The sequence below is a fragment of the Marmota flaviventris genome, chromosome 15 (genome assembly GCF_047511675.1).
Source record: "Marmota flaviventris isolate mMarFla1 chromosome 15, mMarFla1.hap1, whole genome shotgun sequence".
NCBI lineage: Eukaryota > Metazoa > Chordata > Mammalia > Rodentia > Sciuridae > Marmota > Marmota flaviventris.
Window position 1 is genome coordinate 82837578 of NC_092512.1, and position 15540 is coordinate 82853117.

The window sequence follows — 15540 nt, forward strand, 5'->3', positions numbered from 1 at the left end:
ACAGGAGGCATCACAATACCAGAGCTTAAACTATAAGCAATAGTAACAAAAACGGCATGGTATTGGCACCAAAACAGACATGTAGACCAATGGTACAAAACAGAAGAGACAGAGACAAACCCACATAAATATGGTTATCTAAAAGATTCCAAAAGATACACTGGAGAAAAGATAGAGACTCTTCAACAAGTGGTGCTGGGAAAACTGGAAATCTACATGTAGCAACATGACATTAAACCTCTATCAAAATCCTGCATAAAAATAAACTCAAAGTGAATCAAAGACTTAGGCACTAGAACAGAAAACCTGTGACTAATAGAAGAAAAAGCAGGCCGAAATCTTCATCATGTCAGCTTAGACTTGACTTCCTCAACAAGATTCCTAAAGTGCAAGAAGTAAAATTAAGAATCAATAAACGGGATGGATTCAAACTAAAAAGCTTCTTCTCAGCAAAGGAAACAATCAATAACATGAGGAGAGAGCCTACAGAATGGGAGAAAATCTTTACCACATGCACTAATCTCCAGGATATATAAAAAACTCAAAAATTTAACACCAAAAAAAAAAAAAAAAAAAAGGAGGAGGAGGAGGAGGAGGAGGAAGAAGAAGAAAGAAAAAGAAGAAAGAAGAAATAATAATACAATTGATTAACAAACATATAAAAAATGTTCATCATCTCTAGCAATTAGAGAAATGCAAATCCAAACGACTCTAAGATTTCAATTCACTCCAGTCAGAATGGCAGCTATTGAGAATATAAACAACAATAGCGTTGACCAGGATGTGGGGAAAAAGGCACACTCATACACTGTTGCTGGGACTGCAAATTGGTGTAGCCAATCTGAAAAGCAGTATGGAGATTACTTGGAAAACTTGGAATGGAACCACCATTTGACCCAGCTGTCCCACTCCTCAGTTTATACCCAAAGGACTTAAAAACAGCATACCACAGGGACATAGCCATATCAATGTTTATAGCAACACAATTCACAATAGCTGAACTATGGAACCAACCTAGATGCCCTTCAGCAGTGGAATGGATAAAGAAAATGTGGTACATATACACAATCATATATCACTCAGCCTTAAAGAAAAATGAAATTATGGCATTTGCAGGTAAATGGATAGAACTGGAGAATATCATGTAAGTGAAATAAGCTAATCCCCCCAAAACCAAAGGCTGAATGCTTTCTCTGATATGCATATGCTGATCCATATTTGGGGGCGGAGGCGGGGGTAGGGAAGAATGAAAAAACTTTGGATATTGCAGAGTGAGTGAGGAGAGGGGAGCGACTGTGGGGGTGGGAAGGACAGTAGAATTAGACAGACATTATTACCCTATAGAATGTATGATTATACTACTGCTGTGACTCCCCGCCATGCATAGCCAGAGGAATGATAAGTTGTGCTCCATTTGTGTACAATGTGTCAAAATGTATTCAACTGTCATGTATAACTAATTAGAACAAATTAAAAGAGTTAAAAAATATATATATAATCCTTACCTATTGGGAGGGTCCAACCCATAATGCAGGACCATAAACACAAATTAACTCCAAATGTAGACCTAAATGTAAGGGCACAGACTATAAAACTCTCAGAAGAAAACACAGAATTTTTTGTTACCTTGGATTAGGCAATAGTTTTTTAGATTTAATACCAAAAGCATAAGCAGCAATAACAATAATAAAAAAAAAAAGATGTTGGATGTTGTGAACATTATAAACCTCCTTTGTGTTTCAAAGGATGCTATCAAAAAGTGAAAAAAATAGGGCTGGGGATGTGGCTCAAGCGGTAGCGCGCTCGCCTGGCATGCACGCTGCCCGGGTTCGATCCTCAGCACCATATACAAACAAAGATGTTGTGTCCACCGAAAACTAAAAAAATAAATATTAAAATTCTCTCTCTCAAAAAAAAAAAGTGAAAAAATACATTGTAGGAAAAATATTTACAAATTCTATTTGATAAGAAACATGTATCCAGTATATATAAAGGACTCAACTCAGTAATAAAAATAACCAAATTAAAAAAAAAAAAAAAAAAAAAAAACAGGCAAAGGACTTGAAAGACTTTCCTTTAAAGAAAATATACAAATAGCCAATAAACACAAGAAAAAATGCCTAACATCACTAATAAAAACCACTATGGGAAATACAAATCAAAACCACTAGACATACCAGTTCAAACCCATTGGATGGCTATAAATTTTATAGCAGACATGAAGAAACTGGAACACTCCATACCTTGCTAGCAGGAATGTAAAATGGTGCAGCCATTTTGGAAAATAGTTTTTCAAAGGTTTAAACGATGAGTTACCATATGGCCCAGCAATTCTACTCTTAATTATACGCCCAACAGAACTGAAAACATGTCTAAACAAAAAACTTGTACAAATGTTTACAATAGCACTATTCATATTAGTCAAAAAGTGGAAACAACCCATATGTGCATCAACTAATAGAGTATGGTATATTCCTAAAATATGTTATTATTAGGCCAAAAATGATGCACTTATATATTTTACAATAGGAATAAACCTTGTAAACATGCTAAATAAAAGAATCAGTCACCAAAGAATACAAACTATACGATTCTACTTAAATGAAATGCCCAGAATAGGCAAATTTGTAGAAATATAATATATTAGATCAGTGGTTGTCAGGAATTGAGAAGAATAGGGGCTTGGCAGTAAACTGGTATGGGGTTTCTTTTGTTGGGGGCATATCACAAAACTGTTCCCATATTATAATTATGATTGAATAATTCAATAAATATAATTAAAAATCATTAAGTTGTACACTTTCAATAGATCATATTTATGGGATGTGAGCTTTATCAATAGAGCTCTTTTTTAATTTTTAGTAACTTATATATGTTTTATTTTATTTAGTTTTGGACATATTATATCTTAAACTTTATTTTTTAAAATTTGTTCTGATTAGTTATACATGATAGCATAATGAATTTTGACATACTGTATACAAATGGGAGTTAATAAAACTCTTTTAAAAACAGAGAAGGTTAAGATAGATTCTCTTAGCTTCCCTTTAGTCAAGTTCCAATTTCTATATATCTCTGTGTATATGGTAAAGAACAATAAGCACTAGCTATGTAATTCATGGGCCCTTATAATATTCTACCCTTTGCAGTAAGTCAGAATGGGAACAGGAAGACTGGCAAAGTACATAAACGTTCAGTATTTAATTAAAATTAGCAGTAGAAAGATGAGGCTAAGAAGAAATTGAACCAAATGACCTTGGATAATATCAGGACCATCAAGAACTGTTTTACAGAAGAAATATGAAAACAGATTGTTTAGTTTGGTGGTTAGGGAGTGCACTCTACATCTCTAGCAGTAGCCACATTTCATGTGCACAATTAACTACATGTGGTCAGAGGCTCCTGCAAACCCAGTGTTATATATAACACTTACATCATAGCAGAAGTTCTATTAGGCATCGCTGGTGTTCAATGTTTGAAACGGCAACCTCTGAAAGCCACAGATTTTTTAATTGCTATATTTACTCAGGTTTTCAAGACTTATAAAACAATGTAGTTAAATGGTCTTTTTAGGTATGGTGGTCGTATGTCTTGGCTTTTCTAGAATAATAACAATATATCTTACTTTTTATATTACTTTCAATAATATGAGCCATTAAAGTAAAACTTAAGGTAACAACTTCAATTTTTAGACTTTTTATATAAATAAATAAGCAGATAAAATTCTTCATCATATCATTTGTCCCAAATTTTGATACAAGAAAAATATAAATAACAATAATCCATACAGCCTAGAAAGTGCTAGAGGCAGAGTCCCCCTTTCTTGAACCCTTTGTCTAGTTGACTCTCCCCACCCATGCTCGAACTTTGCCATGCAATTACTCACCGGGGCCCAGGTAGATCAGCATGCCCTGAGCTAGTATCCTGCTGGCTTCCGGTGCCATCTCTGCCAGGTAGTGAGTAAACTCGCTGCACCACTACTTGGACCCCCACTCCTGACCATGGGGCAGCTCCTTGGCTTTCCACCACATCCAGGAGAGAATCCCTAAGGGGGGATTCAGCTGTGAAGTGCTGCTTTGCCTTTTCGTGCCTGTTGGTCCATTCTGTGCCTGTGGTGGTCAGGTCACTACATACAACCTGGCCAAGACATGCAAAGAAAGCTATTTCAGTTTATAACACCATTCTTCCCTCCAAATGGCACTGTTAAGCAATCTCCCAATAGATCTGCAGTACAGTGAAGGAATGATAAAGATAAAAGAAAGAAACATGTGGTATGTGCCTCCATATCCTGCTGAGGAGGGGAAGGTGGGCAAGAGCAGTGTGGGCGGTTGAGTGTTCCATACCAATGTGATCACAGCACGAATAGTTCTGCTATTGAACACCTCAGGGTAATTTAAAAAAATTGTCTTTTCAGAAGTAGTGAATTCAACTTGAAAAACTAAAATACAAAATAAAAGAATGACTGAGGTTTGATGAAAATTAACCATTTTATTAAGTGCTTATTAAGGTGAAGCATTTTGCATGCTCACGTGTCCTCCAAACAACTCTATATAATCTGTCCTTTTCATATTAATATCCTTATCCTCACAATGATCCAGTGTGGGAGACAACAGCATTTATGACCATTTTATAAGGAAAATTGAGACTACCCAAGGTCACCTAGCACAAAGTGGTTGGGGGAAGATTTGAACCAGGACATGTGATTCCAGAGTCCATGTTCTTAACCAATATGCTACATGGCAGCCTCATTGACACTGTTATAAGAATATCATGCTAAGAGAAATAAGCTGGACCCAGAAAGTTAAAGATTGAATGATTTCTCTGATCTATGGAAGAAGGAAAAAAAAAGATAAGAAAAGGTGGGGAGAATTCCATAAAAATAGAAGAAAGATCAATGGGGTAAAGGAAGGGAATTAAGGGAGAGGAAGGAGGGACAGGATAAGGGAAGAATAGTGGAATAAATCTGATCTAACTTTCCTATATACACATATGAATATACCACAGTGAATCTCATCTTTATGTATATCCACAAGGCACTAATTAAAAAAGCATATAAGTAACTAGCAGAAAGATCAGATGAATACAGGGAAGGGAACGGGGAAGGGAGGAGGGAAGGGACAGGGGAATTACTAGGGACTGAATTAAAGCAAATTATATTCCATGCTTTTATAATTATGTCAAAATGAATCCTAATGTTAAATACAACTAAAAAGAACTAATAAAAAAATGGAAGTACAAAAAATGTACTTTTTTTTGTATCTTTATTTTATTTTTATGTGATGCTGAGGATCGAACCCAGTGCCTCATGCATGCGAAGCAAGCACTCAACCACTGAGCCACAATCCTAGCCCCCCCAAAATGTACTTTGAACCATGTTTTTAATGAGTACATCTACTTAATGTTTATTTTTAATATATTATTTACACATTATATATTTATAATATATATTTATAAAGTAAATACATGTATAATATATTTGTTTTATATTTATATATGTGTATGATCATTCTTCTTCTTATTATTTTTCATTATTATTATTTTTTTTATGTAGCACTGGGGATAGAACCCAGGGCCTTATGCATGCTAGCTAGCTAAGTGCCCTACCACTGAGCTACACCCCAACCCCATTTAAGCCATATTTAAAATGTTATAATTAAATTGATAAAAGTGCTCTCCTTTTCACATAAACCCCTTCAGATACTTGTTTTAACAGTCAATGGGAGATTTTTTGCTTGATTATATGATAAAAAACAGGGCGAGAGTTTGTCTACTTTTCTTTCTTATTTACCCTATCAGTCTCAGCATTCTGTTCTGTGGTGATTCCCGTAACCCACTGAGATTGAAGCCAGAGCACTGGCAGCAACACTGACTCTCAGAGCTGAGCATGTCCCTGGGGCACACATCATGCTCTCATTCAGTGAATTTTAGTGGTTCTCTAAATTCATCTTGGCAGATGACTAGGGCTCAGGGCCAAAAAAATTCCAAAAATCAACCTTTAACATGTAATCTCAGGCTTATACAGCTCTTTCTATCTCAAGGGACTCAAGGGATATGGCTCTTATGAAAAAAAAAATTTTAAATAAATAAGGGCTTAAACAACATTTTAAGTTACAAGATATGAACAGAGAAAATACTTTCATACTTTTTAATACATTAGAATAAAGATTAAAAAATACATAACTAGAAAGATAAAAAACTGTAAGAAAACCACAACCAAATGCTGACCTGAATGATACTATCTTTAAGCACAACAATAAGATATTCTAACTTTATCTATGGGGGGGGGGGTTAAAAAGTGAACATCCTAGGTCCATTAAAATCTAGCGACCAATGTGATTACAAGCACAAAACTTCTGGGCCAATGAGAGTTTACCTGACTTTCAGGTGAATTATTGGATAGATCCTTAATTTTAAACATCTGTGCCAAAGTGATGTTTCTTCTTGGAAGGAGTATGTCATGACAGTATAGTTTGTGAGTTGTTTCTGCATCTTCTTTGGCAACAACTTTCTGACAGAAATAAGTATTCAGAATAACAGGGCAACTTCCATTTGGGATAATAAGTTTTTGCCTAGAGAAGAAAAAGAAATTTCACAGTTTATTTGCAATGTTGAATTCTTATATTTTGCTAAATCAGAAATGCAAAGAGCAATGATACACCAGTTATTGATAACTAAAACCAGGCCAGTCCATGAAATGACAGCTGTCCCTAATGATGGACAGCTACAACCAGGCCAGAGATGAAGTAATTATCATCTCTAAAAACAGAGAGCTAGGACTAGACTAGCCAGCAGAGTGAGTGTTGTCTCTATTGCTTGAGGGAAACTGTCAATGGATCTGGCTTTACATTCACAGTGAATGCCCAGTGTCAAGAATGGATAAAGACCATTTAAGTCTTAGGCTTGAGCTTCCTCAGGACAGGCCTCAAGATTCTTAGGGAAAAACAGAATGAGCAAAGACTATATAAAAATAAGCTCAAAAACTGCCCAGTGAATTGTTATTTACAGATAAAGCCTTCAGACATTTCAAAAGCTCCTATCTCAAAGAACAAGACATTAAATGCTGAAGGAACTTCTACTACTTCTACTTTTTCTATCAAACTGACCACAGTCACTGAAATTGCCTACACTGAAGTAGAAAAGGTGTGTGGGAATACTCCAGAGAAAATTCTTCTGTTTCCTCTCTGACCTCTGAAGCAATGAAACATTTCAATGTAATGCCCATTCCTCAAAGGGGGAAGAACTGTTAATAAGAAAACTTGAGGACTCTGGATTCCGAAAGGAAGGAGTAGACATACTTTTTCCTGCTCTGCCTGACATTGTATATAAAGTAAACATAAGAAGATACTGAAAGCCTAGACCCTAGAGACCTCAGGACCTGAGAAACTACACAGCAGGAAGTCCCTGAAATTTCTTTGGTGTCTCTCTTATATCTCAGACTTGATATTGAAGAAGCTTGCAACCTGGAAACAGCAATGGAGGGAAAAAGAGCACCAACAAAAGACTGCTTTCTCTAATTAAGAGTTAAAGGAAAGGCCTAGCTTAGCAAGACAGAAAACTCTTTTATGACAATTTTTCCACTCTAGTCAAACACCAAAGAAAAATGATGACCTGTCTCTATGCATGCAAGCAAAGGCCAAGTGTGGAGCCTGAATTTCCATACTTACTGGGTTATAATGAGGGGTTTTCAAAAGCTAGGTCAGGATGGTGTGAAGAGATACTTGCTGGACCTCACTTCCACAGTAATAACCTCTGGGATGGTGCCAGAGGGTGTCTAAAGAAAAGTCAGGACTGTCACCACTGTCCGGTGATACTAAAACTACCCTCTATCTTCCCATGCTCACAGTGTTATCAGTGGAAGCCACCTGAGGGATAGCAACCAGACAGAGTAGTGTTAGGAGAGGCCTAGAAGCTGGAATTCATACCCCTGCTTAGCAGAAATGAGTCTCTTTGTCTCAGGTGTCAAGTGATAGTAACAATCTTCCCCTATCTTTTGCTACCAAAGAAGTGGAAGATAAAGCTATCCAAAAAGGATAAGTAAGATCCAGAATCTCATAACACAATACCTTAAATATCCAGGTTTCCATCTAAAAATCACTTGCCATACTAAGAACCAAGAAAAACCTCTACTTGAATGAAAAAGCTAATAAATAGATGCTATTGCTGAGATGACACACGTTAGAAGTATCTAAAAACGTTCTAAAGCAGCCATTATAAAAATTTTCAATTAGTTAATTAAAAATGCACTTGAGACAAATGAAAAGATAAAGTCCCAGCAAAGAAATAGAAACAAATAGAATACTTGTTAAAAACAAGTTTCAGAACTAAAAAATAAGATGATAAAAATTTAAAATCCAAAGGATAGCTTCAACAGTAGAGTGGACGGAACAGAGAAAAGAATCAGTGAATATTTACATAAAATAAAAGAAATTATACAATATGAATAAAAGGGAAAACTGACTGGAAAAAAAAAAAAAAAAAAAAACGAAACAAAACCAACCAACAACATAGCTTCAGGAACTGTGGGGAGGTAGAAATAAAAATGGGACAATAAGGGTAAGATAATATAGATAAATACAATAGGTTTTCCTACTTTAAAATTTTCTAAATTATGATTCCAACAAAACTTATTATACTGTCTAATGTGGCTCTAAAGGTATGCAGAGGAAATACTAAAGACAGTCATTTTATAAAAAGAATAAATACAAAGGGAGGTCACATTTTCATATCTCACTCAAACTGGCAAAATGTTGATGCAGTAGACTGTGACTAATTATGTATATATAATGTAATTCCCAAAGCAATCATTAAAATAACTTTAAAAATTATAAGTACGTGTGGCATGGTGGCATATTCCTGGAATCCCAGCTAAGATAGGAGAATCATAAGTTTAAGATCAGAAGCAGCAACTTAGAAAGACCTTATCTCAAAACAAAAAATAAAAAGGACTGAGGATATGGAGATGTAGCTCAGTGATAAAGCTCTCCCTGGATTCAATCCTCAATACAAAAAAAAAAAAAAAAAAGCAATTCATCTATATGCTATTTATAAGCAACTTACTTTAAAAATAGAGAGGATGAAAGTAAAAGAATGGGAAATGATATATAATCAAAAGATGAGGAGGCAACACAAATATTAGATGATGTAGGCTTCAGAGCAAAGAAAATGCCTTATTACACAGAGGGGTATTACCTAATGATAAAAAGGTCAATCACCAAGAACATTTAGTAATCCTACATGTGTATTTACCCAACAACATAGATTCAAAATACATGAGGCAAAAACTATAAAACTGAAAGTAAAAATCACCAAATCCATAATTAGAGTTGAAGATTTTAACATCTCTCTGTCAACATCTGATAGAACAACTAAAGAAAATATAGGCAAGGATAAAGACCACACAACAAACCATTAATCAACAGGCAGACCTAAAAGAATTAAGATCATATACAATATTTTCTCTTATCACAGTGGAATCAAACTAGAAATCAATAGCAGAAGGTAATACGAAATTTTTCAAACACTGGAAATGAGACAACACACTTCTAAGTAATTAATGGGTCAAAAGGGAGTACAATGAAAATTAAAAAAAAAACACGTTGAATTGAATGAGAATGAAAACTTAATGTATTAAAATCTGTGAAAAATAGTTAAAGTGATAACAATAGGGAATTTTATATCACTTAAGACTTACATTAGAAAAGAGGAAGAACCAAGTCAAATACGCTCTTAAATAAAAAACACAGAAAAAACTAGAACAAAGTAAACCCAGAGCAGGTGAAAGGAAATAAACAATAAAGAGCAAAAAAAATTAATGACATTCAAAACAAGAACACAGAAGAGGAAAAAAATGTAATAAAGAGTTGGTTCTTTAAAGTGATCAATGAATTGACTGACAAAGGAAAAAAGATACAAATTACCAATATCAAGAATGAAAGATCAGTACAGACCTTACAGACATCACAAGGTTAGTAATGGATTATTATGAACAACTCTCATTTTTTTATCTAAAAATGTAGATAAAACAGAATAATTCCTTAAAAAGAACAAACTACCACAACTTATATAATAGAAAAGAGATTATTTGAATAGCCACGTGCTATATTTTGGATGGTGGATGTCCTCCCAAGGATGATATGTTAAGGCTTGGCCTCACCATGGTGCAACTGTGAAATGATGGGACTTTAAGAGGTAGAGACAAGCAGGAGGTGTTTGGGTACCTGGAGTGTCCTCTTGAAGGGGACTGTGAGACCCTGGTTCCACCTTGCTCTTTTCACTCTGCAGCTCATTCTAATGTAAGTGGTTTGTATTGCCTAAGCTACAAGTCCAAAAGAATGGAGCCAATTTACCATTGACCAGAACCTCCAAATCTGTGAGCCAAAAGAAACCCTTTCTCTTTATAAATTCATTATTTCACATATTTTGTTAAAGACATGAAAAATTGACAAACACATCTTTAAAAATTGACAAACACTGCTTAAAATTTTTTTTTAGCTATAGACAGACACAATATTTTTATTTTATTTATTGTGGTGCTGAGGATCGAACTCAGTACCTCACACATACTAGGCGAGAGCTCTGCCACTGAGCCACAACCCCAGCCCTGTATCTTATAACTCTTAAGGAAAATGAATTTGTCATTCTAAAACTCCCAAAAGAGTTATCTCCAGGTTCAGATACTTTCACTGGAGAATTACACCATATGTGAAAAGAAGAATTAACACCAATGCACATTCTCTTCTAGAAAGTAGAAGAGGAGGAAAACACTTCCAAATTTATTTTATAATGCCAGTATTACTCTGATAATAAGACTTTGGACAGTACAAAAAAAGCCCAAATAAACAAACACGTACAACATAGCCCAAGAATATAGATAAACAAATATTTAACAAAATATTAGCAAATAGAATTCAGTAATATGTAAAAATAATATATTATATGTGAGGCATTATAAAATATGACCAAGTAGAAATACCAGTTCAGATCCAGGAATTCAAGAATTATTTGATATTTGAAAAGTCACTTTTGTAGGTCTAAGGCTAAAAAAGAAAAACCATATAATTATTTCAACTGAAGAAGAAAAACCTTTTGACAAAGTTCAATACCCATTTAGATTAAAAAGCTCAGAAGACTAGAAATATAAAAATACACTTTTTCAACTTAATAAAGAATACTTACAAAAATTCCACAGCTAACAATGAAAGAAATTCTTTCCACCTAAAATGGTAAAAAGGCAAGATTTTCTCTCTCCACTTTTACTCAGTAATTTTACTTAGTATAGTTCTAGCAAGTACAAAAAGGAAAGAAAAGACATACAAATCAGAAAAGAGGAAATAAAATGACATAATTGCTTAAGTAAAAAATACCAAGGAAAGGGCTGGGGTTGTGGCTCAGAGGTAGAGGGCTGGCCTACCATGAATGAGGCACTGGGTTTGATCCTCAGCATCACATAAATATAAAATAAAGATATTGTGTGCACCTATAACTTAAAAAATAAATATTAAAAAACAAAACAAAACAAGGAAGCTGAATGTGCCTGCAATTCCAGTGGCTGAGGAGGTTAAGACAAGTATGATTGCAAGTTCAAAGCCAGCCTCAGCAATTAAGTGAGGCCCTAAACAATGTAACAAGACCCTGTCTCTAAAAAAAAATAAAATAAAAAGTGTTGGGGATGTAACTCAGTGGTCAAGCACCCCTGGGTTTAATAGCTGGTACTAAAAAAAACAAAAACGATAATAAAAAATACCCAAGGAATCTGCAAATAACTCCTAGAACTAATAAGTGAGCTCGGCAAGTTTTCAGGACACAAAACATAAATAAACCAGGTGTACTTCTATATATGATCCATGAACACACGGACTCCAAAATTTAAAATATAATACCATTTAAAATAAGAATAATAAAACATCCAGGTTTAGGGCTGCATGTGTATAACCCCAGTGACTCTGGAAACTGAGGTAGAAGGATCTCAAGTTAGAGGTAAACTTGGGCAACTTAGTAGGATCTTGTCTCAAAATAAAATACAATAAGGTACTGGGGATACAGCTCAGAGGTAGGGTACTCTGGGTTTCAACTTTCAGAACCAAAACCAAAACAAACAAACAAAACAATAACAAATAGTTCAGTGTAAGTGAACAAGACTTGCATTCTGAAACTATAAAACACACATAAAGTAAGTGAAGGAGGAGCTTCATGAATGAAAAGACATGCCATATTACAGATTAAAAGAATCATTATCATAAAGACACCAATTCTCCCCAAACATATATACAGACTTAGAGCAACCCCAGCCAAAAAAAAAAAAAATTTTTTTTGCAGATATACATAAGCTTATTCTGAATATGTGAAAAGGTAAAGAAACTGGAATAGTTAAAACACAATGGAGATAATCAATTTACCCATTTCACCCATTTCAAAACTTACTATGTAGCAATAATAATAATAATAATAATAATAATAATAATAATAAATGTAGTACTTGTGAAAGGATAGATACATAAATCAATGAAATAAAATAAAGAACCCAAAATGAAACTCCAAATATGTTCAGCTGATTTTTGACAAAGGTGCCAAAACAACACCTGCATTTCCAGTTACTCAGGAGGCTGAGGCATGAGAATTGCAAGTTAGAGGCCAGCTTAGGAAACTTAGAGAACCTGCTGAAAATAAATAAATAAAAGGGCTAGGGATGCAGTTTAGTGGTAGAGTACCACACTGATGGTAGGGGAGGGGAAGAACTCTGAAAAGTGCAGAGCAAAATATATGAACAATCCAATTAGGACACAAGCAATAGGCATGAATAGACATTTCATTAAAGAGATTTACAAATAGCAAATTAGGGCATTAAAAGATGTTCAGTATCAATGGCCTTTAAGAAAATTCACATTTGGGCTGGGAATAAAGCCAATCCAAATGTGTATTTTCTTTCTTTCTTCTCCCTCGCAGTTTGTTTGTTTATTTATTTTTATTTGTTCTAATTAGTTATACATGACAATAAAATGCATTTTTGACACATCATACATATATGGAGTATAAGTTCTCATTCTTCTAGTTGTACATGATGTAGAATCACACTGGTCTTGTAATCATATATATATATATACCTAGGGTAATAATGTCTGATTCATTCTACTATCCTTCCTACCCCTATACCTGCTCCTCTCCCTTTACTCCCCTCTGCTTAATCCAAAGTACCTCTATTTTCCTCCATCCCCACCCTCCCCCATTGTGAAATAGCATCCACATATCAGAAAACATTCAGCCTTTGGTTTTTGAGATTGGCTTATTTCACTTAGCATGATATTTTCCAGCTCTGTCCATTTATCTGGATAGCCATAATTTCATTCTTATGTATACCACAAGTTACAGGTAGGCTTGGGCAACTTAGTGAGATCTTTCTCAAAATAAAATATAATACATACCACATTTTCTTTATCCATTCACCTGTTTAAGGACATCTAGGTTAGTTCCATAGTTTAGCTCTTGTGAATTGAGCTGCTATAAACATTGATGTGGCTGAGTCATTGTAGTATGCTGATTTTAAGTTCTTTAGGTATACCAAGGAGATTTTCTATTTTTTTGGAGTATAAATTTTCAAAATAGTTTCTAATTATATTTTCTGTTTCAGTAGGGTCCATTGTGATGTGTATTTTCTTAAAGTTTGTGCTTAACATGCACAAGGTCTAATCCCTACACTCCTTTTAACCAAGGGGGGATAGGAGGAGGGAGAGGGAGGGGTGAGGGAGAGAAAGGGAGGGAGAAGGATGCAGGAGGGTGGGATGTGGGGGAGGATAGAGAATGAACATTAAAATCACAATGGGGAGGGCTGGAATTGTGGCTCAGTGGTGGAGTGCTTGCCTAGCATGTGTGAGGCCCTGAGTACACCTCAGTACCACATATAAACAAACAAATAAATAAATAAAAATAAAAGATCTACTGACAACTAAAAATATATTTTTTTTAAGAAATCACAACGAAGCTGGGCAGATTCACACATCTGTGATCTCAATACTTTATAAGACCCTCAGCAACTTATGTCCTGTCTCAAAAAAAAAAAAAAAAAAATGAACTGGGGATACAGCTCAGTGGTAAAGTACCCTTTGGTTTAATCCCCAACACCAAAAAGCAACGCCAATGAAACAATACCCATAATGAGGTATAACAACACAATTAAAATGTCTAAAGTAAAATGTAGTCCCCAAATTAGATGGTAGCAATGTATAGAGAAAGTGGATTGTTTAGACACTGCTGGTGGGAATATAAACTGTACCACCATTCTGGAGATGTTTGATAGTTTAAAAATAAAATCCAAACATGCGACTTCCATAAAAATGTAGCTTTTGTAGTGGGGATGAAATAGAAATGAAAACTTACTTTCATATGAAAACATGAATGTTAACAGCACTTTTTTTCATAGTGGTTATGAAGTGGAAACAATGTATATATCCATTGATTGATGAAACAAACTGTTAAATCCACAACACAAATTATTACTCAGCAATGAGAAAGAATGAATTAATTGTTGACACACACAATGACTGGGATGAATTTCTTGGGAAATGTGGAGATTAAAAAAAAAAAAAGCCCAAACCTGGGTCTGGGGATGTAGCTTGGGGTAGAGTGTGTATTTAGTATTAGTAAGGTTCTGGGTTCAATCCTAGTGTATTGTATGTGTGGGCATGCCAGAAAAAAGTCAACCCTAAAAAATAGAGAACATATTTGTGGTTGCCAGGGATTTAGTATGTTCAGTCAGGGTGAGGTGAAGAGAAAGGAGGGAATCTCATATAGTTTTAAAAAAGGTAACAGGAAGGATCCTTGTGGTGACGGATGTTTTGCATCTTGACTGTATTGTTGATATCCTGATTGCAACAGGGTAGTACATTTTATAAGATGTTGTACTGGAAGGAAACTGGGTAAAAATAACATAAATAATCTCTTTGTATTATTTTATACAACTACATGTAAGTCTACAGTTATCTTAAAATAAAGTTTGATGAAAAAAAATACAACAGATATTTTATAATACTAATCAATCTACTCCCCCCACCTCCTATCACCCCACTGGTCAATTGAAGCTCCTAAACTTAAATTAAGGAAAAAACACTGATTAACAATAGTGTTTCTGTCCAAGAATCAGTAATAGGTATGCAAGCTTAATTTTAAACTTTATGCAAAATTTTCAATGTTATCTGTGCAAACATAAAATTCTTATTTATGCAACATGTGGTAGGCCCAGTTTATCTAACCTGTAGAGCATATAAATATGTAAAGATTATAATTAGGTACATGTTCTACACTAGATTGCAGTTTATCTATATAAATGTCTTAATAACAAGTATATTTTTATATAGCTTGTTCAGTTTCTAAAAATATGATAAAGTAATATTATTTTAACAATTTAGAAAGCACTAGTTAACTTTATGTATTTAAAACCTAACAGTTTACAGATAAACATACCAATATTAGAACTATGTTTTGCCTAAATCAGAGTTTATTAAATCATTCTTCCCAGCTCAAGTTCATCACACTAAATTAGACTACAGG

At 34.5% G+C, this 15540-nt stretch overlaps 1 protein-coding gene across 3 annotated transcripts in view; it reads right to left on the reverse strand.

Annotated features, from left to right (window-relative positions):
- Window positions 1-15540, reverse strand: part of Spidr (scaffold protein involved in DNA repair) — a 391802-nt gene that overhangs the window by 114936 nt on the left and 261326 nt on the right. For all 3 annotated transcript variants that reach the window (XM_027932800.2, XM_071602380.1, XM_071602381.1), the window contains 2 exons: window positions 6374-6569; window positions 3887-4137 (listed from right to left, as the gene is read on the reverse strand). In XM_027932800.2, the coding sequence (XP_027788601.2) occupies window positions 3887-4137; window positions 6374-6569 (447 nt within the window). The remainder of the gene's footprint in view (window positions 1-3886; window positions 4138-6373; window positions 6570-15540) is intronic.